Genomic DNA, 26,014 nt, shown 5'->3' with positions numbered 1-26,014 from the left:
TCCAAATATCTTTCTTATCCATACACAGATAAAATGGGCTTCTCATGCCTGAATAAGTTTGAATGGATTAAGCAGTTGGAACCGGAATGACCCATTTCAATTCTAATTCCAAAGCACTATTTCTGTAAATCAAACAGGCCCTAAAAGCTATTATTACATGGTCTATATTATTATATCAAGAGTGCCCCTCAGCTCGAGTTGGACCATGCGGCCATGTATACCCCCAGGCCGGACTGGCTAGGGGTATGAAGTTCACGACTGGTGAATCACGAGCCAGTGCGCCCCATGAACATGATCTGCCCACATGTTTGGCATGAGTGCATGACACAATTTGTTTGGACAGACCGATATGTATATTTATGTATATATATAAATATATTAATAATATATAAATATGTATTTTTTATTTTTTTTCTTTGTAAAGAAATAATGCTAATCCAATACGATATAGTCTTGGGCCCATGCTATGCCTAGGGGTGCAAATGGATCAGATCATGTTCCAATCAAATCCTATTTAGTTAGATTCAGATATCTCTATTTTGGATCTTCATATCATATCTGATATTCAAATCCTTGGGAATTGGATCGAATTTGGATCATCCCCTATTCCATCCTATATATATATATATGTGTGTGTGTGTGTGTTATTTTATTATTTATATTGTAATTTCTTTATATTATTTTTGTTATAAAAAACATGTATATACATGATAAAAATAATTGAAAAATATTTATATTTTTTGATTGTCTTTATTTAATTGTTATATATTTTCCTTTTAATAATTTATTATTTAAAAATAAATAATATCGAATCATATTCAGATATTTGACATCCTAATTAGATTCAAATTTGAATCAATATTTAAAAAATCTGATTCAATCTATATTATATTAGATGGATTCAAATATATCTTGATTCGAATCCCATCCAGTCTGTTTGGCCGTTCCTCCCTTATATATTTGGCCGTGCCAACGATGAACATGACCATTTACTATCGTACAAGCAATTAGCGGCATGACAAAACCGTGTTGTGCCAATCCAATATGGCCCACATTACACCAATATCTAACGTCAACTTAATTTGGATTGATATTAGTATGTATAAATATCATATAAATATTTATTAATATATAAATATTTTTTCTTAAAAAAACCTTATTTATATATTTTTACATGCACATGTGTCCATGCAACATATGGCAAAAATTTTTAAACTTAGAGAAATAGTTTTTCGGAAGCATTATTGCTTTTTTACATATAATAATGTTAAAATTAAATTTACCTCAAATTTTAAGTTTTAGGCTGTGTTTGGTTGCAGTGCAATTTTATTTGCACTAGTACAAATGCATGGGAGTACAAATGTTAAAAATGCAATTTCTTGTTTAATTTTGTTTTAGATTTTATTTTATTCTGTTTTATATCTTAATTTACTTTATTTATACTGCAACCAAACAAAATAATCTACAATTTGAAACAAAATATGTCAGAATTTATACTCAACACTGCCATGTTTTTTCATTAGTGCAAATTTATTTGCTTTGCAACCAAACACAGCCTTAGAAAATAAGATAATTTGATAAAAAGAAGTAGAGAAGTTGGGCCGGCCTGATCTGCGGTTCATAGCTCACTAGCTAAGGTTGCATTATGTTGACCTCAACCTGATCTAATCCAAATATCAGAAAAAAGAAAGAAAAAAACCTTGACCTAATCATATCAGACTAAGAACTCTAATCCTGTGTGAGAGATATTTGAGTTCACATATCCTCCCCACAAGGGACCGCCCCACAACATCCCACATCACATCTCCGCCAGGTATTAAAAATATCTCTCAATGATAATATCATGGATTCTGATATTATCTTTGGGGATGTTTTCAATACACGATGGGGATGGATGTATTGTGGGACATTGTGGGGTGGTCCCTTGTGGGGAAGAGATGTGATCATTCGAGAGAGTTTAGCTTCAATACTCATAAGGCCGTATTCACACACAGTTTGTACACCTTTTATAGCCATGCGAATGGTGTAAGCACGTAGTACTGAAGTCGATTTCTGTTCGAGAGCGGCAGAATATTCGATTGAGTTGCTTTCATTGAGCTGCTTCTGAAAGAAGCTTACCTTCACCAATAATACAATTTTTCGGTCTCAAATTGGATTTTTTTACCAAACATGACTTATAAGCTATCCAAAGGGACCGAAAGGCAGAAGCCTTCCACCAAAAAAAAAGAAAGTCTGAAGCCGGGCCACTGCATAAAATCCACCACACTAGCCAGCTAAAAAGATTCCAATCCAATGGTTTTCTCAATGACTTATAAACCGGCAAAGTTGCACGTGTGACGTAGCAGACATTTTGTCGCAGGCTCGCAGCTTGGCTTAATAGCTACGACAGGAAATACAATAAAAATGAAGGGTAATTTCAGCAATCCATCTGCGATTAAACAGACGTATGGTCCACGTGTCCTCACTCCACAGTCTAAAAAGTAGAGATGTGGTTGCTTTAACGTGTGGTCATCACGGTTCCCTCAGCGCCACATATCCTTTATTTCTTCCTTTTACGGGAACCAAGAGCGCGAAATTCGTCCAATCGGCCCAACTCTTATATTTCAGTCCGTTGGATTAGAATGTAAATATCTTTGCCTCCTCTAATCCGACGCTTCCAAAAGAAAGCTTCGCACGACGTGGCCAACCGATGGAATCCACTTATACACCATTATGATTGGTCGAGTACTACGAATAGACCAAAATATTTTTGCCAATAATCATACGACACGTCATTTTGGCCTGTAGGCCCTTGTGTACGGATTTTACGTGGCGCATGACGATTGGCATAGTATTACGAGTAGAACCGTTGAAGGTTCGACCTCTGCGCGCTGTTTTGTCATCTCTCACATGTGTATAATTTCAAGAAAAAAGAGTTGAGCCGCTACGACTCCCTCGTTAATCGCCGTCGGCCACCATGGCCACTGTCGCTAAGCTTCACGTCTCTCCGCCGAGCCTCAGAGATCACCAAAGAACCGACCATAGGCCAAGATTCCAACCTTTTTTCCACCGGAGTCCGGCAACATTAGATGCAATTCCGGTTCCAGGGCAACCGAACCTCCACCGTAGAATATCTCTGCAGCCATGTAGGTCGTTTAGATCCGAGAATGGAAGAGAATCTGTAGAGAAGGAAACCGGCAAGGCGAGCAAAGATAAAAATTCGAAGCAAACTCGGTTGCAGCCAAAGAAGAGAACTGGAGCTTTGTACTCTTTGAAATCTATTATTCTGAAGCTTTCTGGTTCTCGTCCACCGTTACAAGGAGAGTGTCGTGACGCAGTGGCAAAGGCAGAGGAAATTTTTTTCTCGGTTAGTAGTGTTTTCTCCTACTCAACAAAATCCCTATTGTTCCTTGACAAAGTTAGTGCTTAATAAATTAAAATGCCACCTTTGTGGAGAAATTAAGTAAGTTTTACTAGGATGGAACCTCTGGAGAAGATCGTTTAAAGATTCCACCTTTTGGTGCTCATATGAATTATAAAAGCTTCAACTCAAACTTGACTTTTTTTTTTTTCTTGTAAAATCATAAATTTGATTTTGAGCCCGCAAATTTGAAGATTTTTCTTATATTTCCTTTTTGTTCCCCCTTATTTTAACTGGACAGGTTGCTACCCAAGTTGGTAGGTATCTTGTAACCATGACGAGTACCGGAGTAATACTTGCGATTGGATTTCAGTTGTCAGGTTCGAAATCACATCTTTCTTCAAGAAACCCTTCAATTCTTTTCTCTCATGTCATTCTTACAGTGCTGCGTATTTAATGAAGGCGGGGATAGTCAGATGAACACTTTGATTTGGTATAGCTGGCTTGGGGGAATTGTCATCGGGACAATGGTAGGCGCTAACATGGTTTTAGAAGAACACTGTAGAGCTGGTCCCCGGAACGTTGTCATAACTGGAAGGTACTAAATAGTCGAGTTTGAAATTGATTTTCTTAATTATATTATCTCCTCTTTTAATTTATTCTTCTTCTTTCAGCATTTTCTTTCACTGCAACTTGAAAATCCATCTATGCTTTTTTCTTCATAAAAAATTGATATTATCAATATGAAGACATGGATTTTGTTGAAGCATTTCTGAATTGTGATATCGCTTTGTGCTAGTTGGTTCCTTCCGGGTTTGTTCTTTTTCATTGCAGTTTATTGGATTATGAAACTATAACCATGAAATTTTATACTTGAATTTGAGAAAATTCTGAGCTTTTCTTAGTCAATAATTGCAATATGTACAGAAATTACTCCAGATGGCTGCGAACAAAAAGAAGATATAGTAAATTAAAATTGAGATTATCCAGAAAAATGTACACTAACATTGATTCTGCTTCTGTTTTTCGCTACAGTACAAGGGGTCTGGGCAAAGCACTTGCTCGGGAATTCCTTCTTTCAGGAGATCGTGTTGTTGTTGCTTCCCGCAGGTGGTGTTTCGAACCTTGATTCTGATATCACATGGCTGTCTATTTCTTATTTCTCATAGTTAAATGTTCATCATCTGGAATGTTCTCTCTGATGTCTTTAAGTTCCTTATTGGATGTTATGAAGGCAGCCCTGAGTCAGTACACAAGACTGTAGCAGAACTTGAAGAGAACCTAAAGGAAGGAATTCTCAAAGGAAGTCGCACATACAGAGAAAATATGGCATATGCAAAGGTGGTTGGTATTGACTGTGATGTCTGCAATCCTGATGATGTAAGAAGGTTGTCAAACTTTGCTGTCAATGAGCTTGGCTCCATAGATATTTGGGTGAGTAATGCACTTTTTTTTTTCAATTTATTGGCATCATTTATATCTTAGAGATAAAAATTATATACTCACATCAACCACATTCTGTTTAGTGAATATATAATCAGACTCTCCCACACACTAGATCCTTGCCTATCTATCCCAGTGAAATTGTGAAAGTTGAAACAACAGAGAACACAGAGGTCCCTTTTATCTAACATTATCTTCCATTTGTACGTTTGTACCTTTATTTCATCTTGTCCTGACCCTTACATTTCTGGACACTGATGGACAGATTAATAATGCTGGCACAAATAAAGGTTTCAGACCCTTGTTGCAGTTCACAGATGAAGATGTTGAACAGGTTTGCTTTTTTCTCATTAAATATACATTCTTATTTTGGTTTTTTTTGGGACATGGCATTTGATAGGTTTGCCTATCAAAAAAAGTTTTATTTTTTAGGGATTTAAGCAAACATTAGTTCCTTGTTGAGAGGATTGGAAGCTGTTACATTGCAGCAATTTTATGCATTGAAACTATGGTGAATTGGGGGTTGCTAACCTGAAGCTCAAGCAAGGAAAATTGCTGATTGATGTTTGAAAAGTATGATAACTCCTGACTACCTCAGGAAGGATTCCATGGTGCTTGATAGCTATGGTGCCAAGATATGGATACTGACATGGACATGGATATCAGTATGGGTATCCTATTTAATATGTTTATATCATGGTTTACTATATAATTTTCTATGCTAAATGTCAATTCTCAATACTTATATTTTGCAAAGTTAAATGAAATTTATAACATATACATATATTTTATAGTATGATTTTTAAATTATATTTTTACATGTTATAGAAGTCTTAATGCTATAAAATATACTCTAGAAGTGTGCATGCAATGTACATTGTCGTATTTGATATGTATCATGTTTGGCACCATTATGCTTGGCATGTACAAGTATCTAGGTATCATTGCTTGAGAGCAGCTGGTGGCAATGTCTTACTGTGTTTATTGTTTTTGCCTGTAAAATCATGATATACATGACTCTGCCCCAGAAAGTTGTAATGGATCAGTTCAAGGTATTTGGATTTTGTTCCGATTATATAAGAATCCAATTTGAAACCAGTTTTTTGGTCTATGTTGAGCTCAGGCTGGATGTTGATATTGTTTATTCTTAATAGTATCTGTTATATGGATTCTGAGTCTCAAAGAGTTTAGTTAAGATACAACATCCTAACAATCTTTTATAATTACTGTATTGGATTTTGGTTTGCTAACAGATCATCTGATCCATAAAGAGTATTACTGCTCTGTCAAGCAAAAAAGTTTAATGTTATTTGTTGTTAGACATAGTTATGCTTTGAAAAAATTCCTTGTATGGGAATTCTTTCAAGCCACTGCCCATGTTATTTGCTTATTGTCACAATACTACACTTTGATTTCTTTACCTGATATTTTTTACTAAAATGTGTTTGTCTATGAATAGATTGTCTCGACAAACTTGACTGGATCTTTAATCTGCACACGAGAAGCGATGCATGTGATGAGATCGCAGGAGAATGGAGGCCACATTTTTAATATGGATGGCGCGGGCTCAGGGGGATCTAGCACTCCTTTGACAGCTGTGTAAGTAACAGCTATGTCCTTATTTATTTCAGAGATTCATTTTCTTATTCCTTTGCATAGATGCTGAAATTCTATCTGGAATTTTGTCTGTCCTTATTAAGATATGGGGTTTCCTTATTTTCAATGGAAATATCTATAAATGATGCTGACATTATTATTATCTTCACTGACTTTTAGCTATGGTGCAACAAAGTGTGGCCTGAGACAGTTTCAAGCATCACTCTTAAAAGAGTGCAAGCGGTCTAAAGTGGGAGTACATACAGCATCCCCGGGCATGGTCCTCACAGATTTGCTTCTGAGGTATTTTAATACTTAAGTTATTTCCTGCTGCTAATGTTATTGCAGCCTTTGCTGTTAAATCAATATCTGGAATTCTAAGATTGCAAGGATGCAACTTCTTAATCTACATTAAGGGTTAAGAATTCAAAATTTAGATCCCATTTTGAAGAGTGGTCTGAGTTCCAGTTGGCCTATAACTCCATGTAATTATGTGAGTTGTCAACTTTTCGTGAAGTTTATAATTAATCTCATGATTTGCTCTAATATCTTAATTTTTGAGTGGTTGAATGTTCAGGAAGATTTTTTAACTTCTTCATTGATGATCTATAAGAATTGTCATGTATATATTTTGGACGTTTCCTTTTCATCAAAACATTCTCAATACCACTTAAAACTAGGATCTGACAGTGAACATGGAATTGGTGGTTTACTTGTAGTGGTTCAACTCTTAAAAATAAGCAGATGTTCAACATCATCTGTGAGCTTCCTGAAACAGTGGCCAGAACTTTAGTTCCTCGGATGAGGGTTGTGAAGGGTACTGGAAAAGCTATCAATTACTTAACCCCACCAAGGATCTTGATTGCTTTGGTAACTGCATGGTTGCGCCGAGGTCGATGGTTTGATGATCAGGTAATCTCATTCTATTTTTCCATGTAAATGTTATTAGCCTACCATTTTCCTTTTCCCCCTCGAAAGTCTAAAATCTGTTGATTATACGGGCTGCTTTGACATAGTCTTGCAGACAAAATATATTTTTTGTGATACCATAATGCTTTCAATACATAAAATCCTTGAAATTGAAGTGTCAGGTTTGGATGGAGCAACATCAAGAATTGCTACATGTATAAGCCAGAGAGTTCTAAGCAAGAGAGACCCTGTTCAGACAACTAAGGGGGTTTTGATGTGACAATTTCTTTTGTTTTAAAAAAACAAAAGAAAAATGCTCATTCGCAGCTACTTGTTGCCAAGTGACTAAGTTTTTACTAGCTGATAAGAAAAAGTCTTTTGCTTGTTGGCTTATTGCACTGGAGGATATAAGGCACCTATAGGCAGCTTATTAGTTATTACCACCGAAAATTGTTTTCTTAGTACATTTCAGGATGGTGAATAGATTCCAAAAAATCCAGTGATTAATTCATTTTATAACAAACATGCTGCATTTATAGTTGATCCAATTAGTAATTTTGAGGTCATTTGTTAAAACTGTAGTTCTTTTCCTTCTCTCACAATTTAGGTTTCTGCCTTTTGGATTTAGGCACATGTTTTTCCTTCCATGTTTGATCAAATACTTGGGAGGAAGTGTCTGAATTAAATGACATTGCTTTGTCTTTTAGTGGATAGAATAACTAAAAAGCATAAAATATTTGAGGGTATACTAATCGACTCAATTTCAGCTTCAGGCCTTCAGCCATTAAGGAGCTCACAAACTCACTAAAAGACAAAGCAATATGTCATTCAGTTCAGCCACTTTATCTGTTATCATACAGCTCCTTAGTTCATCTTAACAAAACCTTATTCCAACTCTTCAAATACTTGTAAATTCTTTTTCCAAGTCAATGTACAACTCAAAACTGTATGATCACCATTGAACTCAAAGTGTTCATTTTCAGTTTTTTTTTTATTTTTTTTTATTTTTTTTTTTATTTTCGTTTTTGTTAATGAAAAAGAGAGGTCTTACTTCAGCATATTTTCTAGGGGAGAGCATTGTATGCAGCTGAGGCGGACCGAATTCGTAATTGGGCTGAAAGCCGTGCTCGGTTCTCTTTCACAGATGCAATGGAGATGTACACAGATAATACTTGGTTCTCTGTCTTTTCACTTTCAGTTGTTTGTGCATTCATTATTCTTTCAAGTTCAGGTAGCTCACTTCCTGGCACCTGAGATTTCATCATCAATTGCAATTGGAAAGACCAGAGTAGTCCCCTCTCATAGCAAGGGAAGCCAACCATTTAACTTCTTATATGCATGCTCAGAAAAGGGTAGAAGGCAAAATACCACCAATATATGGATTTTCTCCCAGCATCCTTTTTAAAATTCTCAATAGCCATATATAGGATCCCCAATACTTTTACCCAAAAAGAGGAAAAAGAATCTTGAAATCTTGCTGTCTTCTGGTTACAAAGCCATCTGTTTAGTGTTGCTATGTACTCCATTTAGGCCAGTTCCTTGGTCCCTGTAATGAGCAGCAAGCACAACACATGTTTCATTGACTGAGCACTCTCCATTGAGATGCATGTTGGATGTAACCCCATTTGTTGAAATTGTAGTCAAATGTTGTTGTAATGTTGTAACTATACTTCTATGAGCATTTTTTTTTTTACAATTATCCTTGAATAATTTCAGGATCAAATCCTCTTTTAGTTTTAGTTATCTGGCTTAGAAGATAGAACGTGATGGGTTATGCATCAGCAATTCAGCATTATTTACTTAAGACAGTTTGAAGAACTGGCAGCATTCAAATGATTCAACTTACATGGGTTTTCTGTGCTTGAAAGTTTTACTCAATGGACCATCTTAAACACAGATAATGCATCCGATATACATACTAACATTGCAGTGGAGAAATTAAATCTTCGAATCATTCTAAGGGCATTCATATACTGGTGGTATCAGAATCAAGGTTCAAAATATCGATACGCCCCTACCGGCGTATTGGGTGTTTCGATACTTGTTTTTTTACTTTATTTTTATTTTTATTTTTTTTTCAAAACTGGTTCAGGGGAACCGGTCTAGGACCCCTCCATCCCCTGAACTGGTCAGACCCCTGATACACCCACTGTAGGGGCGTATAGGAAGGGTCCTGAAACGATATGTAAAATTTCATTCAAGGCACTATCTTAGAACACTTCTATAATGCAACAGATATACAAACCTACATTCTTTACAGTGGAGAAATTAATAAAAGCTTAGAATAATTGCAACTTCGCAAAGACTAAGATCACAGCTAACACAACCGATATACAAACCTACATTGACTGAAGTGGATGAAAAAAAACTAATCATCCCAAGGGCATTTATATTGATTTATGGGCTGGATTCCCTAATGATTATATCTCTTGTGCAGATAAATTGCTTAGACTCTCCAAGTTCCCCCATTTATTTCTTACCCATTAATAAAAATAAAAATGGCTCAATGTTATCGTCAAAGACCCTGATTTCATTCTTCCATTTATACCCGTCATTAAAATATATTTCCATCTTATTACATTTTCAGAAATTTATTAATGTAATTTTATTAGTGTAATAAACTTAATAATTATTATAGTAAAATTTGTTATTTTCAAAGTACTGTAATTACAGTAATTTTGAAATAACTGTAATTCAATAATATTTATTAGTGTAGTTAAATTAATTATTTTTTTCAAAATAATTATTATTGGAATTTTGGTGTAGTAATTAAATAGAGTAATCATTACAATAAATGTTTTACTATAGTTACAATTTCTTAAAATTAATTTTATTACACTAACAATTAAATTGTGTTATTTTCCAGAAAAAAATACTAGAAATCAATGAATATACAAAATTTTCAACCAATAATTTCTTTATAAATGTCATTTAAAATTAATTAAAAATTATAAAATTGAAAAATAAATTCAACAATTATAGCTCCTGGAAAGAGGTGGTGGAGTTTGCAAATTGGCAAACAAAATATCATAATTTTGGAGAAGAAAATTAAAATATATATTAATGTAATTTTGGAAATTTTCTTTAAAATGTAGTAAATAATTATTGGAATATTTTGGAAATTTGGGAATTTTTATTACATTTGATAGATTTTGGAAAATTATTTAAAGATTGTGTGATTTTCATTTTAAATTATTAAAGATAAATTAGTATTAGTAAAGGAAAACATTAATTTGAACCAATAATTACACAAATTATTTCTGTTATTAATTTAAATTAGTATAATATTGGAAAATTTTAGAAAAGGAAATTATTAATTAACTTATATTGAAAGATAAAAGATAAATTAGTGTAATTTTGTAAATAATATATTTAAAAAAGAAAATAAATTATTTAATATATTTAAAAAAATCAATAATTTAGTATATATACTTTTAAAAATTTACCCGGAACCGACATTCAATATATCATTTGGATCAATTTTACCAGTAAATTAGACTTAGACATTGGATTTTCTCGTGCATCGCACGAATTCCCTACTAGTTCTATTAAAAATTAAAACGAGAATGCATGCACCAGCTTATGTGTTTTTTAAGAGGAGTGTAGGTTCCAAGCATATATCTTATAATGTGGATGCCAACAAAAATTACATGAAAAGTGCCAGAGAAACAGAATCAGGTCAGGAGCCGTAGAAAACACGCAAGGGAATATAAAGAAATGGATGAAGAAAATGCATTTCTCGTTGTTAGCATTTTCTTGCTTTTGTTTTGTCTATAATTTCCCACTCCACCCACCCCATTTCCATTGGAATGCATTTCTCACTGGAATTTAGCATTAACTTGGCTTTGTCTCTGCCATTTCCGATTTTATTCCTATTCTCTACGTTTTTCATATATTTTCTGTCAATGGTCATATGGTCCAACAGGTTCTCCTGAAAAAACAATAAAATTGTCAGTTCTACTCAGAATATAAACAAACAAAATTAATGTTAGTTTATTCCGATCAAAGTCAATCTTGACCATAAAACATGGTCTACTACTTGGGCATGCCAAGAAACCATTTCATATCATAGATGAAGAAAAACGTAGAGGGAAATGTTTCTTGGTACACCGTAGACAGCTCATTCTCATTACATTATTAATACGCCTGCATTGTATCTTGCACCGGCGGAAGCAGTTTTCTTTCCTTGGACATTATCCCATAAATGATCAGCGGCAGACATCTTCTTCCAAAGTAACCATGACTTGACATCTTCATTCGTTTGAACTATAAAAGAGATGATGTAGTGTAAAAGGGAATGGAAAGGTAAGCATAGAGGTGAACCAAGAGCAAAGCAGAGCTTCTATGAGTGGTCATATGGCTGAAGTTTTGGTGACATCTCTTCTTGCTAAATTGGGAGAGTTGGCCTGGTTTGAAACTCATTTGCAGCTTGGTATTGGGGATGATATCAAGTTTATCAGGGATGAGCTTTCAACCATGAAGGCCTTTCTGAAAGATGCAGAGAAGAGGGGCCCAAGAGGTGAGGTTGCAAACAAGTGGGTGGCGCAAATCAGAGATGAGTTCTTCAAGCTTGAGGATGTTCTTGAGGAATTCCTCCTTCAAATGAAGCTTCTCAAGTCAGAAAACTCATGTGTACCTCGCTTGTTTCAAAAGATGCTTGTCTGTCATCAGTTTCGTTCTGAGATGGAAAATATCAGAAAAGAGATTGAAGACATATCAAAGAGAAGGGAACAATACAACCTCCAAGAAGAAGGAACTAGTTCTGATCATGGAGAAGAAAGAAGGGAAGATCGCAGCGCTGCCTCGCCTTTCGTCGAGGAAAAAGATATCCTAGGGATTGACAGAAACGTGAAGCAACTGGAGGAATGGTTACTACAGGAAGAAGAGGTGAATCAACGCAAGGTGATCTCAGTGGTAGGGATGGGTGGTCTAGGGAAGACCACTCTGGTAAAGAGAGTCTACAAGAAGGTGGAAGCCTGCTTTGATTGCTTTGCTTGGCTCAATGTCTCTCAGACCTATGAAATGAAAGACATCTTGATACGCATGCTAGAAGAATTCTACAGTTCTAGAAAGGAGCCAACTCCAAATGCCGTGGAGACAATGAACGAAGACAAACTCAGAGAGAAGATCCACAAGTACTTGCAGGAAAAGAGGTATGTCCTTGTTCTTGACGACATTTGGGATATTCATGTTTGGGAAGGACTGAAACATGCTTTGCCTGTAGCTGGGTTTGGTAAGATAGTATTCACTACTCGTGTAGAAAATGTAGCTTTTCCACTTGATGAGAATTGCCATGTCCACAAACTTGGTGTCCTACCTCATGAAATAGCCTGGGAGCTCTTCTGCAGAAAAGCTTTTCACACCATCACACCCCAGGGAAAATGTCCGCAGTACTTGCACAGATTTGCTGATGCCATGTTAAGAAAATGCAATGGCTTGCCTCTAGCAGTAGTAGCCCTGGGGAGTCTCATGTCCAAGAAGGGTATGCCTCTGATAGAATGGAGGAATGTCCTCGAGAATCTTGATTGGGAGCTGAATCACAACCAAGATCTCGAGCAGCTGAATCGGGTCTTGCTGACAAGCTACAACCATCTGCCTCCACAGCTTAAGTACTGTTTCTTGTACTGTGCTTTGTTCCCTGAGAACACTGAAATTGAGCGGGAGAAGCTGATTCGTTTGTGGGTGGCCGAAGGTCTCATCGAGGAACACCCACGAAAGACACCAGAAGAGGTTGCAAATGATTATTTCATACAATTAATTGATCGAAGCATGCTTCAAGCCATTGTTTCAGATTTTGATGGTGGCTGCTTGAAAGCTTGTAAGATGCATGGTCTGATGCGCGATGTTGCCATTCACATGTTTGAGAAGGAAGAGTTTGGCATGGTCATAACTCAGCAAAACAATGAGACTGAGAGAGGATGCCGTCGTGTGGCGATTCATGACACTCCGGCCATTGAGTTTTCTTCGACTATGAGCAAGTGGAATATCCGTTCCTTACTTGTCTTTGGCAAAGGTGAAGCTGCATTGTCTTCTGTAAATCGAATTATATGGAGAGGAGCCAAGTTGTTGAGGGTACTGGATTTGGAAGGCGTCAAGATTGCTAGCTTGCCAGAGGATGTGGGTGATTTTATTCATCTACGTTATCTGGGTCTGAAGAGAACACACATCAAAGAGCTCCCAGCTTCCCTTCAGAAGCTGCGTGTTCTTGAGACCTTAGATGTTAGATATACAAACCTGAGAAGCTTGCCTAGGGGAATCATCTGGCTGCAACAACTAAGGCATCTTCTGTTCCATTCTCGCAGGCATTCTTTGCCAATACCATTAGGTGCAAGAAGTCTGAAACGTCTTCAAACTCTGCATGGCATGAGAACTGATAAGAACACTGTAAGAGAACTTGGACACTTAACCCAGCTCAGGACATTATTCATTGGGGAAGTGGGCAGTGGAGGAGAACACAGTGGAGAATTGTTTCAGGCAATCAAGAAGATGAAGCATCTCTGTTGTTTAACTTTAACTTCCTCTCGGGACATAAAGCTTGAATTGGAATCACTGTCACCTCACCCGATCTACCTTGAAGAATTAACACTGGAGGGGAGAATAGAACAGTCTTCAATGTGGTTTGCCTCTCTCAACTGTCTACGCTTGCTCCACTTATCACATAGCAAGTTAAAAGAGGACCCACTTAGCACCCTTTGTCAATTGCCCAATTTGGATACACTCTTCCTACTTGATGCCTATGCAGGGAAAAGAATGGGTTGCAGCGGCACCGGATGCTTTCGGAGGCTAAGCAAGATGGTGATCGTCGGCCTGAAGGAACTGGAAGAATGGAGCCCCATTGAGCAAGGAACCATGCAATGTCTTCGGTCTATTGTCATCGCGACTTGTCCGAAACTAGCAAAGCTTCCGAGAGGCTTCCAATATCTTTCTGCTCTCGAAAAGTTGGAGCTTGGGGAGATGCTGGAGGAATTTGTAGATAGGCTACGGAGTGACAGAGCTGGAGAAGATCGATGGATGGTTCAACACATTCCTAATATTAAGCTTGTGCATGTAGTAAATGAAGAACTGGTTTCTGAAGTTTTATCTTGAAGATCATGGAGACCATGCAGTATAATGACGCTAACTGTAACGAGCTGATCAGCCTGTCTTTCAAGGTTGCAGACTTGTAGTTGAATATAATAAATGTATGAATTCATATATATATAACAATTGAATTAATGAAGCATAATATACTTCCAGGAATTCCTGCAAAAACTCGCATACGTTACCTTCTTTTGCAATATGGGTTCTGATCGTTGCCCTCTGGAGTAAAAGCAGATAAAAAAACTTTACAACTCATTCACCAATCGACATGGCGGTCTCCACTCTCTGCATGCATGTGTGAGTCGATGTTGTATATATATACACTTTAGTGATGCAGATAAGGTCCAATCTTTCTGCATGGATTCAGACACCATTAACATATATACATAGACGTAAGGCCACACAAATCGTCGAACATTGGTGGGCCATTTCGCAAGAAACCTGCTGTAAGCTTTTTGGGGTTTTACATATGGAGGAGCAAACCTCTGCTTCTGTACCACCAACCCTCTCGATCCTGCTCCTGCCTACTGCCTAAGACGGGTCTGCTTTGGATTCTCTCTGAACCCTCAACCCCAGATGTCCAGATAGACCCGTCACAGTGATCAATGAGATCACCATGAATTAATTAACAATTAGAGATTGCTCTACAAAAACAGATAGTGAATGGGGTGAATGTATCTGAAAATTAAACTGCCCAGATTTAATAAAATAATTCCTCTGCTTCATTGATCAATTTTGGAGTAAATTACTTTGTTGGATAGGCTTGAGAATGTTTGCTTCCAGTGAGAGAGAGGGTATTCCCCTCCCAAATGTGCCATGCCACCAGAAACAGTACAAAAGTAGATATTCCCAAACAGAAATCGAGTGCATGTGCTCCACCGACCACTTTTGTTTTCAGTAATGAACCCTTTGATCTCTCCATATGGGTTGGATAAAGCAAGCTTGAAATTCAAGACAATTCCATATTTTCATATAAACATTTTGGTTTGACCCACTCCACTTGGGCACTTGCCTTTTTCTTTTCTGGGTTGTGTGTCTTTTATCTTTCCTTTGTTTGCTAGGGCCTTAGGGCCAATAATCCACAGCTGGTTTTAGGGCCCATCCGGCCCCCTGATTTGGTTTGATTGTCCACATTACTCCACACTGATCAGAAGGACCTTCTATTCTGAGTTGAGTCTGGGGACAAAAAGCAACTACTCAATATATAGCATTAGAGGTTGTGGGGTATTCCTAGCACTCAATTGAACAATCCTGCACCCACCAGATGCACTGATTACTGTCAGTGATGTGGAGAAGCCTTTGTACTGCTAGTCTGCTACTTCTTGGCAATCCTTTTGATTGATCACATGACCCACTACTCTTTTACTTTTGTTCTTTCTGGATCACGGCCCACAAGTTGTACACAAATAATGAGACAGAGAACCAAGGAAAATGATAATGAGTTGTCTATGTATATTCAAGGATAAGGGGTTCTTACTTCCTTCATTTTCACTGGACCGGCTGTGAACCCATTTACAATACAGGTTTGAATGAACCCAATTAATCAACTCACCATCTTCAATTCTGCAATTAATTTTCGTGGTTTGTAACTGTTCTACTCCTCCTACCAGTGATGTGGTAAGTGGTGAAGAATAATTTCCATTAAAGTACAAACAAAGACCTAGGTGTTCTGTTTAACAGTTATCCAACCTAACACTGGGGGATTCACATGTTATCCTCATAGTGGGCCCTAGGGCCCTAACTGCCCTCAACATCTCTGCATGTTGACCCACCAACTCGGGACCAACTCACTGGTCTAATTTTAGTTTTTGATTGGCCTGAACAATCATTTGTTATCCTCTAACCTTCTTTAATTATGCAAATGAAGAGCTATGTCTTTGGATGCCAGAGAGAAAGAGAGATCAAGTTTGAGTTTTGTCCTCTACCATGAACTTGTTGCCTGGTTTATTTGCACCGCAAATTCATTTGCATTAGCTAAATTTGAAAAGAGTACACATACAAATTTGTAGAGTATAAAACCTTATGTTTTGTATTATTTTATATACATTTGTATTTTTACTTCTTCCAAACTGAGCCATTCTTGCAAAAATGTGAGTGTGTTTCCTTCAAGAACTTTCCCTCAACTTTTTTATTCTCTATGAAACCAAACACAACACAAGGGAAAATTTCGGTATAATTTTTATAAAAAAAATCAATATAAATGGGGTAGATAACCTAAGGTCCAAGGTCTCAACAAATTTCCAAAATTTTTAACAAGGGATCCATCAGATCGATTTTTGGTTCAGTCTTTTGTCAATGTGATTAGATGACTGCTGTTTCCAGCTGGACTTCCTTTCACTTAGAGTAACAGAAACCTATTAAGAAAAAGTTTTGAATTTAAATATTAAATTAAAAAATATAATTCTATTCTACCTAATACTTATAACGACCCGTTATTTCTATGCTTTCGTATGCTTAATGTTTCCAACTATTATACACTAAAATTGAAGTTACAAAGAATCTCCACTAGTTTCTACCCATCCATCCAGCTCTAATATAACCTGTCAAGGGCTGGATTTATCATTAATATCAAGCGACCCACGAGCCACGAACCCAGTTACCCAACGCCAACGGTGGTAAATAGGTCCTGAGTCCGGCCGGCGGTGTCAATCGGCGAGGACTGTGTTTTCGAATCGTGGTTGACCCAGACAGTCGGGCCATTGGGCTTGAGAACCGTTTAAACAATTAATTCTATTTCATCCTTCACCCAGTTTTTAGTAAAAGATTGTTGATTTGATCAGTAATCCATTGATCTAGGTGATTGAACCATCAATTCATTCAATCTGAATAACGATTTTCAGCTATTTTTTATTTTTTAAGTTAGAACAAGCCATATATTCGATCAGAATGATCAAACTGGTGACCCAAAAACTAGTGGCTAAATCAGTTCCGGTTCTGACGTTCTGATCGATTTTTAAAACCTTGATCATGGATTAATGCCCATTGGCCCCAGTCTTGAGACACAAAACTGACGCTAAACGCTTCCTTCACTTGTCTGGACGTATATGTATAAAATGATACGTCATAGGTGGCCCTTACGCCAACTGTATTCCAGTGCTACCGCAAATGTAGAGCAAGAATATAATAATGAACGGAGAATGCTAACAGCAGTACAGGACAGGATAAGAAAATAACAAAGCTGTGGTCCACAGGCACATACCAAAAAAAAAATGTAAGGGGCAAATTGAAAAACTTATCATCCATTTTAGTTGAAACAAATTCAGTTTAAGGGGGGAAAAGAGTAGTGAAAATAGAAGAAAAAGTGAGTGGAATTGGCAAACTTATTTTTTATTGGTGATTTGGGGTGAATTTGCGAAGGTGTTGTTTGGGAGAGGGGAAATTGGAGGTGGTGGGTAATGGCCTATTATGAAGGGCCTTAAAACCAGCAGAAGTCAATTTAGAATAGGCTGGTAGACAACCAATCAGACATCATCTCTGGAGAGTTAGAGAAGAAGAGAGAAGAGATGTGAATGGACCAATGGTGCTTCCATCTCACCAAACCATCTGTCTTCCTTCTTTCTACTTCTTGATTTGTGGGGTTTCAAACTTTTCATGGGTATTTTTTTTTTCCTCCTTGAATTTAAGATGCAAGCTTCCTTAAAATCGTTCAACAAATATGCGAGATGTGTGCAACTATATTTGTCTTGTTAATAGTGTGGATGGTGTCTTGTAGGTAGCAGATCCTAATTCTAGGTAGGGGTGTCAATTGGACTGGATTTGGTCCAATGCAATCCAGTCCAATGTGAGTCCATTATAAATGGATCAGGTCCAATCCAGTCCAATAAATATTTTGGATCATTTTGGACCGGTCCAATTCAATGTCTAGATCATTTAATCTGTTTAAATTCGTTTTGATTTGAATTGGTTTCAACCCAGACCTGGTCCATTGATACCTATATTCTTATCTTATATCAATGGACTAGATATTGGCTTAATCCAACCCAATCCAATATAAATTTATTACGGATGGACCAGTTCCAATCCAATCTAATAAATATTTTGGACCGAATTAATCCAATCCAATATAACTTGTTGGTCCATCCAATCCATCCAAATTGATTTTAGACTGGATGGGGTCCAATTTAAAACTGGTCCATTGACACCCTTAGCTAGCTCTAGGAGTGAATTATATGTCAATCAATTGAACACTTAAAAAGTATTTAAGGAGTGAAGATAAATTCACTAGCCATGACTATGATCTACATATACAATATTGTGACCCAATCTATTGAGTAGCACAATGAAGTGGTTGAAGACATTTTGCACCATTGTGTGGATAATGTGAATGCTTTTATCAAACAAAATTTGTTATAAAATATTTTGGAAATTTATTGCAAGACATAAATAATTGCTTTGTTATGGTGTAGATTGATCACGAGATTTAAGCATGAATGATACATTGTGAAGTTGCTTAATTTAATCCACACTATAATGTGTACCGAATTGAGCTGCATTTCTAACAAATCCCTCTTTTCATTGTGGTGTGGATAAAAAATGAACCGAGCCGCAATATTTTCAAGTGAACTACACTATCGAACAACCCCTAATTTTAAGCAAAATTTGAACACCTATCACATAGTATAGAGAGTAAAAGAAAAAAAAAAATAGTAGTAAATCCTTAATTTGCTCTCGAAGAATGTTTATTGCTTGTTAAATCAAGATTTTAATCAATCATATTAAAGATATTATGTAATTTATTTATTTTTTTTGCAAGTTCTTATCATTTTTTACTTTTTTAGGAACTCTCATAATATTTACCATCAAAACTTTAACAATATGTAATATGTGGTATATTATTTCAATCATTGGTTCACTTTATATAGGATCTTACTAGGATCAAGTTTAATTGAATTTTATGATATTCATTATTTAATTATATGTATAAATTATACATGAATAATGTATATAATTATATAAAGTTGAAAACTAATAAATTAAGCATTTTATAATTATATAAACATATTAGTTAAAAGTAATTAAACTTATAATAAATATTTCGTTTTTTTCACAAACAATGCCTGTTTTTCTATACTCATGTCCTCGAAAAAAGGGGTTATGCTGCAAAATGTAAAAAGGAAAAGGACTATAGATATATTATGCGTTGTAAGAAAGAAGAATAGCAGCCGGCCGGCAGACAAAAGCGCCACCGACCACCAAGCGAAATCGGTTGAACTTAAAACCGGAAATGATTCAACAAGGAATGGGGCACTACCGAGCTTCCAACCGTCAAAATGGAACCATAACATCGCTTGAATCCCTAATATCCAAATCCAACGGTAAATATTTAAAGAGCACACGAGCTCCAGTTATGTCTGTTTTTTGCCTATTTTATTCCAGTTAAACGCGCTCCAGTAATGTCGTGGCTTGTAAAGTTGTAATCCGGCAGAATAAACGAGATGTCAAAAGTCGCGAAGCGGAAGCGGAGTAATCGTGTGGACCCCACATTACACCCCCCACCACACCGCGCTCGCGCTGCATGTGAAAAAGGGTTTCTCAATTCTGCTGTTCTGCACTGTGAGTCTGTGACTTTCAAATCTCCACTCTCCAAACAAGATAAGGCAGTCTTCTCTCTCCAACTTTGAACCTTCGAATTCCAAAAGAGAAAACGTAATTCTCGGCAGAATCTCGTCGCAAAAAGAAATTCTTCCTCTTTCATTCCTGAACTCATTTATTACTTCGCAGACCGAAACAGACAGAGTCTGAGAAAACAGGGAGAAGCCCGGTGATAGAAGCTCGCCGGCTTTTCTACACGCGCTGCCGGATAAAACAAAACCCATCCACCGTCCCGGTTGTCTTGTTAGCTTATGTTTTTCCGTTGAGATCATTTGCAGGCAAGGTTAGCTTGTTCGGCGAGAATCCGCCAATGTCGTCACCCCCCGTAGCCTCTCCTTCTCCCACTTCTCCGCCTTCTACGAATACTACCTCTCCGGTGACTCCTGTATCTCCCACCGTCTCCCCCCCGCCTCCCAATTCTACCTCTACGGTAACTCCTGTCGCCTCTCCGCCCCCGGCAGCTCCAGCCCCCTCTTCTACATCCACCTCTCCACCTCCTTCGTCGACATCGAGCACCCCGACTCCACCACCTCCTTCTGGTTCTAGCACTCCATCTACTCGCTCTCCTCCGCCGCCTTCCGGGAGATCTCTGTTGTCTCCACCGCCGCCGTCGTCTTCTACATCATCGTCTTCTTCCGACTCGTCTAACGGTATCTCGACCGGACTCGTCGTTGGGATTGCGATTGGTGGGATCGCTGTGCTTGTTGTGCTAAGCTTGCTCTTTGTCTGCTGTAAAAAGAAGAAGAGGAGAGATCATGGCGTAGACTACTACGTACCTCCTCCTACGGGGCCAAAAGGTGAGATCCCCCCCCCCCCCCCCCCCCTTTCCCGGATCCCGTGTTACAATTGCTCCGTGCTGATATTGCGGGATTGAGATTTTCAACTTTAGTTGGCTTAATTTTGGAAAAAAAGAAAGAAAGAAAAAAACTGATATTTGAAATTCAATTGATCAGAAGAAAGCCTAAATCTGGTAATGCTCATTAGTACAATCTCGCGGTCGAAAGATTTTTATTTGGAAAAATCTCAGGCGTTTTTCTTGATATTCTTATCCGGGTTTTGGATTATTGTTTTACATTTTTAGCATTAAAGTGTTCAAAATTCGAACTTTCATTTATTTTATATACAGAAGACCTAACTTCGGACATTGTCTTCTTTGTTTTGGTACGGGGTTTACCATAACTGCTTGTTTGCATTCTATGGATTTGAGGTGTGGGTGCGGCTAGTATAGTAGTATTACAATCCTGAAAACATTCTGCTTTAGCCTTTAGGTTGTAAATTGGAAAAAATGTTTGCTTTTATTAGCTGAACTGATGAATTTCAAACTTATATTTTTTTCTAAGTCCAAAGTTTTTCCTTTTGAGAATGTGGGTCCAACAGCTGTACTTTGAACTCCTTAAAGAAATTTCATCTGCAGATGCGAGAAATTTGGAATCGTTCTGTGTTTAACTGTAAATTTCGAAGGGAAAATCCCATTCTTCGTTGTTTCGTGCGTAGGGATTGGCTAACTAAATAAAAATAAGAAATCCCGAGAAAGCAAGCGTTTCTTCCCTCTATGTCTAGAGTTGTCAGATTAATCTGCACTCTATATACTCCGAATGTTGATATAGGTCTAGGATCTTGAGTCTCTTGATAGTAAGAGGAGCCAGGAGTATGTGTTATGTTTTCAGTTTGATAATAATCCTTGGATCGCTATTTTCAGTTTAAATATGTTTACAAACTACATCGAGAAAATGCAACCGGGAGTTGTTTCCCTGCTAAATTTAGACTGCTAAATTTGTTTTGTAAACCAAAGCTTGCTGGAAAAAAAAAGATCCTCTGTGAATATCATCTTTTTGTATCTTGAGATAACCTAGAGAAAAAAGGTGTGCATGCATTTTGAACCGAGCTAAATCCTTGCATACAGGTGACTGATGACCTAAATTCTTTTAAAGTGGCACTTGACTGGGTTGGTATTTGTTCACTTTTATGCTAGGAGCTTGATTTATCAACAAATGCATGATAATGGAAGTTCCATTGCCAGAAATAAATTTCCTCTTTGTGCATCAACTTGCATTTTTGTTAAATGTGTCTGTTTGTTGTTGTTTTTTTTTTTTTTATCAGTGTGTCTCTGTTTGTTGTTTGTCATTTTCATACTTAAATATGGGTTGGCTCTTTTTATAGCTTCAACTACGGAAGTACACAAATGTCTTAGAAGCAGTATATGACATGCTAAATAACAGGCATATCTTTTAATGTCATAGAGTCATTCAGAAAATGCCTTTTATGGGTAAATGCCTTTTATATTGTACATATGGGCTCCTAAAGGCTAAAGCATCATTCTACCTGTTTTTCAGGGTTCAAGCTAGCACTCAAGCTAATTCATTTTCCTGTTGTTAATATCTTCAGATGACCCTTATGGTGGACGTCCTCAACAGTGGCAACATAATGCCCCTCCTCCCCCACCAGGGGACCATGTAGTCACAATGCTGCCAAAGCCCACTCCTCCACCATCTGTTGCATCACGACCACCACTTTCACCAACTCATGTTCCCACACCACCACCTCCGCCTCCATTTACAAGCAGTAGTGCAGGGTCTGGATCCAACTATTCAGGCTCTGAGAACCCGCTCCCACCACCATCCCCTGGCATTGCCTTAGGCTTCTCAAAGAGCACATTCACATATGAAGAATTAGCAATGGCCACTGATGGCTTCTCGAATGCCAACTTGCTAGGGCAAGGTGGGTTTGGATATGTTCATAGAGGAGTGCTTCCAAATGGGAAAGAAGTTGCAGTTAAACAGCTCAAAGCTGGTAGTGGGCAGGGGGAGCGTGAATTTCAAGCGGAAGTCGAGATTATTAGCCGAGTACATCACAAGCACCTTGTTTCATTGGTTGGATATTGCATGGCTGGATCACAAAGGATGCTTGTCTATGAGTTTGTTCCAAACAACACCTTGGAGTTTCATTTACATGGTAAGTCTAGATTTCCCTGTTTGCTGCTTTTGCTCTTAGTATAGGAGTATAGCACCAAAATATTGATCTAATCACAATATGCTTAAAGAAGCATGAATTGTGTTGTTTTCCATATGAAACTTCCAATTGTGAAGTTGCTCCTCATACCTCACTATTCCTTGATACCTCATTTCTGAAATCTGTTTTTCTGAGTAATATCTGATCATTGAAAATAACTTCTTGCAGGAAAAGGGCGACCAACTATGGACTGGCCCACCAGATTGAAAATTGCCCTAGGCTCTGCAAAAGGACTTGCGTATCTGCATGAAGACTGTGAGTTTTCTTATATAATCTTCTCATCATAAACCACAATTTGATTTGTAAGATTTTGATATGACAGTTATGTATTTATACTAATTGCAAATATTTCCAACTATAGGTAATCCTAAGATTATTCATCGTGATATCAAGTCAGCTAACATTCTTCTTGATTTTAAATTTGAGGCAAAGGTAGGTTTTGTATCATTGATTTTGTTAATGATGTGATACTGGCTATCCTTGAAACTATCTGAAAAGACCTGATGTGTTCTAGTTTCTTACATTTATTTGTATCTTTGAGTTAATGAACTTGAGTTTTTGCTCAGGTTGCAGATTTTGGGCTTGCAAAATTTTCCTCTGATGGAAACACTCATGTCTCTACTCGAGTAATGGGAACTTTTGGGTAAGATTTCATTCCCCCATGTTTTCTATTATCAGCTCCAATGCTGTTTTTTAAAGTCAGATTCAACTATGAAAGTTTAAAAACTCTGAAGGGAAAGGAGGAAACCACAGAGATTTGTTCCTGGTTTTAGTTCTCAATTCTTGTATTTTTTTAACAATTTTACCTTATCATTTTGGTTTAGTTTTTACAACTGCTGGTCAGGATTGCATCCCTGGTTAGTAGGGAGACTGGTTTGGTCAGATTCCAGTTTCTTTTATTCTAACCACTGAAAAAGCAAAGAAACCCTTCTGTTCTGGGCACATTAGATTTTAAAAATTTTAAAATAAATATGCACTTGTTTTCCTTTTAGAACATATAGTTTTGACCAGTGGTTAGAGATGTGCCCCCTTTATCTAATTTGGAGGTGTCTGGACTAGGCCACTGAAAAGCATGTTTATCAATGGCTTGCTAGGTTAAAGCAATCCTTCTAACTTTTTTCCTATTCTCTTTCTCTTCTCCCCTTAAAAAAGCACTTCCATGAGTTTTTGATATGCCACCAAAGGCATTAGTCTGATTGAAGCAATTTGAAGTTTTCTAGATTCTAGAATTAGAAGAGCAAGAAATCAAGAGTCTGGCCATGTTAGCCTATCTTTTGAGCTTGCAACCATCAATTCTGCTAATTTTGATTGTGAAGTTGGAACCTGTTTTTCCCCCTGCTTTTAATCATTATGGAGATTAACATACTCATGGTTACACAGGTATCTGGCTCCAGAATATGCATCAAGCGGCAAACTCACAGATAAATCAGATGTTTTCTCTTTTGGAGTCATGTTGCTGGAGTTGATTACCGGGCGCCGACCCGTTGATACAAGTCAAACCTTCATGGATGATAGCTTGGTGGACTGGGTCAGTAATTCCTTGTATCAACCTATAGTTTCTTTTTCTCCTTATGAAGTGTTGCAAGCAGTGTTTCATGGACACAGACACAGGAGTTAAAATTCAATGCATGTCCAAGAGTGGGAACCTATACTTCTTTTTTTTTTTTTTTGAATTCTAACATTATATACTTGCAAAAAAGGGGTCTACTATGCTGCCTTTGTTACTAAGCAAACTTTGATACGTAAAATGGCATTCGTCTTGTGCCATTATGTATTCATTTATGTCAAACAAACCAGGATATAAAAAGGAAATGTTACATGGAACTGTCATTAAGAATCTGTGAAGTGTCGGATTCCATTCTGTCATCGATGTAGGAGAGTCCAAGCAACATTCCTTATTCCCCACTTTTTTCCTGCTTAAAATGAAACACTGCCATCTCTGTTAACACTTGGAATTTTTCAGCAATACTTGAAAATGCTATCAATTATTTTCTAATAATTTTGCCAATATAGAGCATCATTGGTCACAAAACCTGAAATGAATTAACATAGCTTTTGCTGTTTTTACACTGCAGGCAAGACCATTGCTTACAAGGGCTTTAGAAGATGGCAACTATGACACTCTTGCTGATCCACGGTTGGATGGTGATTATGACCAGAGTGGGATGGCACGGATGGTTGCCTGTGCTGCCTCTTGTGTACGCCATTCTGCAAGGCGTCGACCCCGCATGAGCCAGGTAACAACTTAGATTTTTGGAGCTTGGCATATCATCTTTATGACCAAGTTGGCTTTTTGGCTCAATTAAAGTGACAGAGCTTCAATTTAATCAGACTTTCTCAGCCTTTTATATCAGTCTGAGAAGCTTTAGGATTTTGGCTTTAATGCCATATTCCCCTTCTCTAATTCTAACCAATTACAACGGTTTTAAACTAAGCAGATTGTTCGGGCATTGGAAGGAGATGTCTCTCTGGCTGATCTGAACGAAGGCATCAGACCTGGGCATAGCACAGTCTACGGTTCCTATGGGAGCTCAGATTATGACACAATGCAATACAATGAGGACATGAAGAAATTCAGGAAGATGGCATTAGGCAGCCAGGAGTACGCTAGCAGTGGGTATAGTGAGCCGACCAGCGAGTATGGTCTGTACCCATCTGGGTCAAGCGGTGAGCAAACCACCCGAGAGATGGAGATGGGGAGGATGAAGAAACATAGTCGTGGTTTCAGTGGAAGCTGACAACTGATGCCCACCTGCCTGTAAAGAAGCACCTACCTCCCTCAATTCGGACCTTAACTGTCTTAATTGCGAGTGGTAAACAACCTGTCTTCATAGATTAATACAATTGCTATTTTTTCCCCTGGAAATTTTCGGTTGTGATTGTATTTATTTTTTTTAGTTGCTTATACAACAAAATAATGAGAGCAAACTGGGTCAATTCTTTGGTTGTTGGGACTTCCTTCTTGAGTCTTGCATGTACATACACGTTATACCTTTGTGATGATATTTCAACCGGTTTGAGTGAGCCTTGGGAGTTTGAATTGAA

The 26,014-nt window shown here is 37.4% G+C and overlaps 3 protein-coding genes across 3 annotated transcripts; all 3 read left to right on the top strand.

Annotated features, from left to right (window-relative positions):
- The first annotated feature begins 2,870 nt into the window (after nucleotides 1-2,870).
- LOC104592199 (putative chlorophyll(ide) b reductase NYC1, chloroplastic) lies at nucleotides 2,871-9,011 on the top strand. Its single transcript, XM_010251424.3, has 10 exons — nucleotides 2,871-3,346; nucleotides 3,642-3,720; nucleotides 3,803-3,938; nucleotides 4,376-4,450; nucleotides 4,579-4,774; nucleotides 5,049-5,117; nucleotides 6,243-6,382; nucleotides 6,560-6,682; nucleotides 7,099-7,291; nucleotides 8,357-9,011. Exons 1-10 carry the CDS (start codon nucleotides 2,957-2,959, stop codon nucleotides 8,540-8,542), a joined length of 1,587 nt encoding a protein of 528 aa, XP_010249726.1. The 5' UTR covers nucleotides 2,871-2,956; the 3' UTR covers nucleotides 8,543-9,011.
- A 2,165-nt stretch (nucleotides 9,012-11,176) lies between these two features.
- On the top strand, nucleotides 11,177-15,282 carry LOC104592198 (disease resistance protein RPM1-like). Its single transcript, XM_010251423.3, has one exon. The coding sequence runs from the start codon at nucleotides 11,633-11,635 to the stop codon at nucleotides 14,372-14,374; it is 2,742 nt and encodes a 913-aa protein (XP_010249725.3). The 5' UTR covers nucleotides 11,177-11,632; the 3' UTR covers nucleotides 14,375-15,282.
- A 4,506-nt stretch (nucleotides 15,283-19,788) lies between these two features.
- LOC104592196 (proline-rich receptor-like protein kinase PERK15) lies at nucleotides 19,789-26,014 on the top strand. The gene is made up of 8 exons (XM_010251422.3): nucleotides 19,789-20,757; nucleotides 22,346-22,912; nucleotides 23,138-23,224; nucleotides 23,331-23,401; nucleotides 23,536-23,612; nucleotides 24,350-24,497; nucleotides 25,045-25,206; nucleotides 25,408-26,014. The coding sequence occupies exons 1-8, from the start codon at nucleotides 20,271-20,273 to the stop codon at nucleotides 25,705-25,707; spliced, it is 1,899 nt and encodes a 632-aa protein (XP_010249724.1). The 5' UTR covers nucleotides 19,789-20,270; the 3' UTR covers nucleotides 25,708-26,014.

Source organism: Nelumbo nucifera, chromosome 8, assembly GCF_055504915.1.
Source record: "Nelumbo nucifera cultivar China Antique chromosome 8, China Antique-T2T, whole genome shotgun sequence".
NCBI classification, from domain to species: Eukaryota; Viridiplantae; Streptophyta; class Magnoliopsida; order Proteales; family Nelumbonaceae; genus Nelumbo; species Nelumbo nucifera.
This window is presented reverse-complemented; position numbering and strand designations above follow the sequence as displayed.

What these genes read in the sequence shown, in the direction of transcription:
- LOC104592199 (XM_010251424.3), top strand. Translation starts at nt 2,957, where the DNA reads ATGGCCACTGTCGCTAAGCTTCACGTCTCTCCGCCGAGCCTCAGAGAT. An exon ending in CAGATGAAGATGTTGAACAG is followed by an intron (nt 5,118 to 6,242) that starts GTTTGCTTTTTT and finishes GTCTATGAATAG; the next exon opens with ATTGTCTCGACAAACTTGAC. An exon ending in AGCACTCCTTTGACAGCTGT is followed by an intron (nt 6,383 to 6,559) that starts GTAAGTAACAGC and finishes ACTGACTTTTAG; the next exon opens with CTATGGTGCAACAAAGTGTG.
- LOC104592198 (XM_010251423.3), top strand. Translation starts at nt 11,633, where the DNA reads ATGAGTGGTCATATGGCTGAAGTTTTGGTGACATCTCTTCTTGCTAAA.
- LOC104592196 (XM_010251422.3), top strand. Translation starts at nt 20,271, where the DNA reads ATGTCGTCACCCCCCGTAGCCTCTCCTTCTCCCACTTCTCCGCCTTCT. An exon ending in ATTTTAAATTTGAGGCAAAG is followed by an intron (nt 23,402 to 23,535) that starts GTAGGTTTTGTA and finishes GTTTTTGCTCAG; the next exon opens with GTTGCAGATTTTGGGCTTGC. An exon ending in GTCGACCCCGCATGAGCCAG is followed by an intron (nt 25,207 to 25,407) that starts GTAACAACTTAG and finishes TAAACTAAGCAG; the next exon opens with ATTGTTCGGGCATTGGAAGG.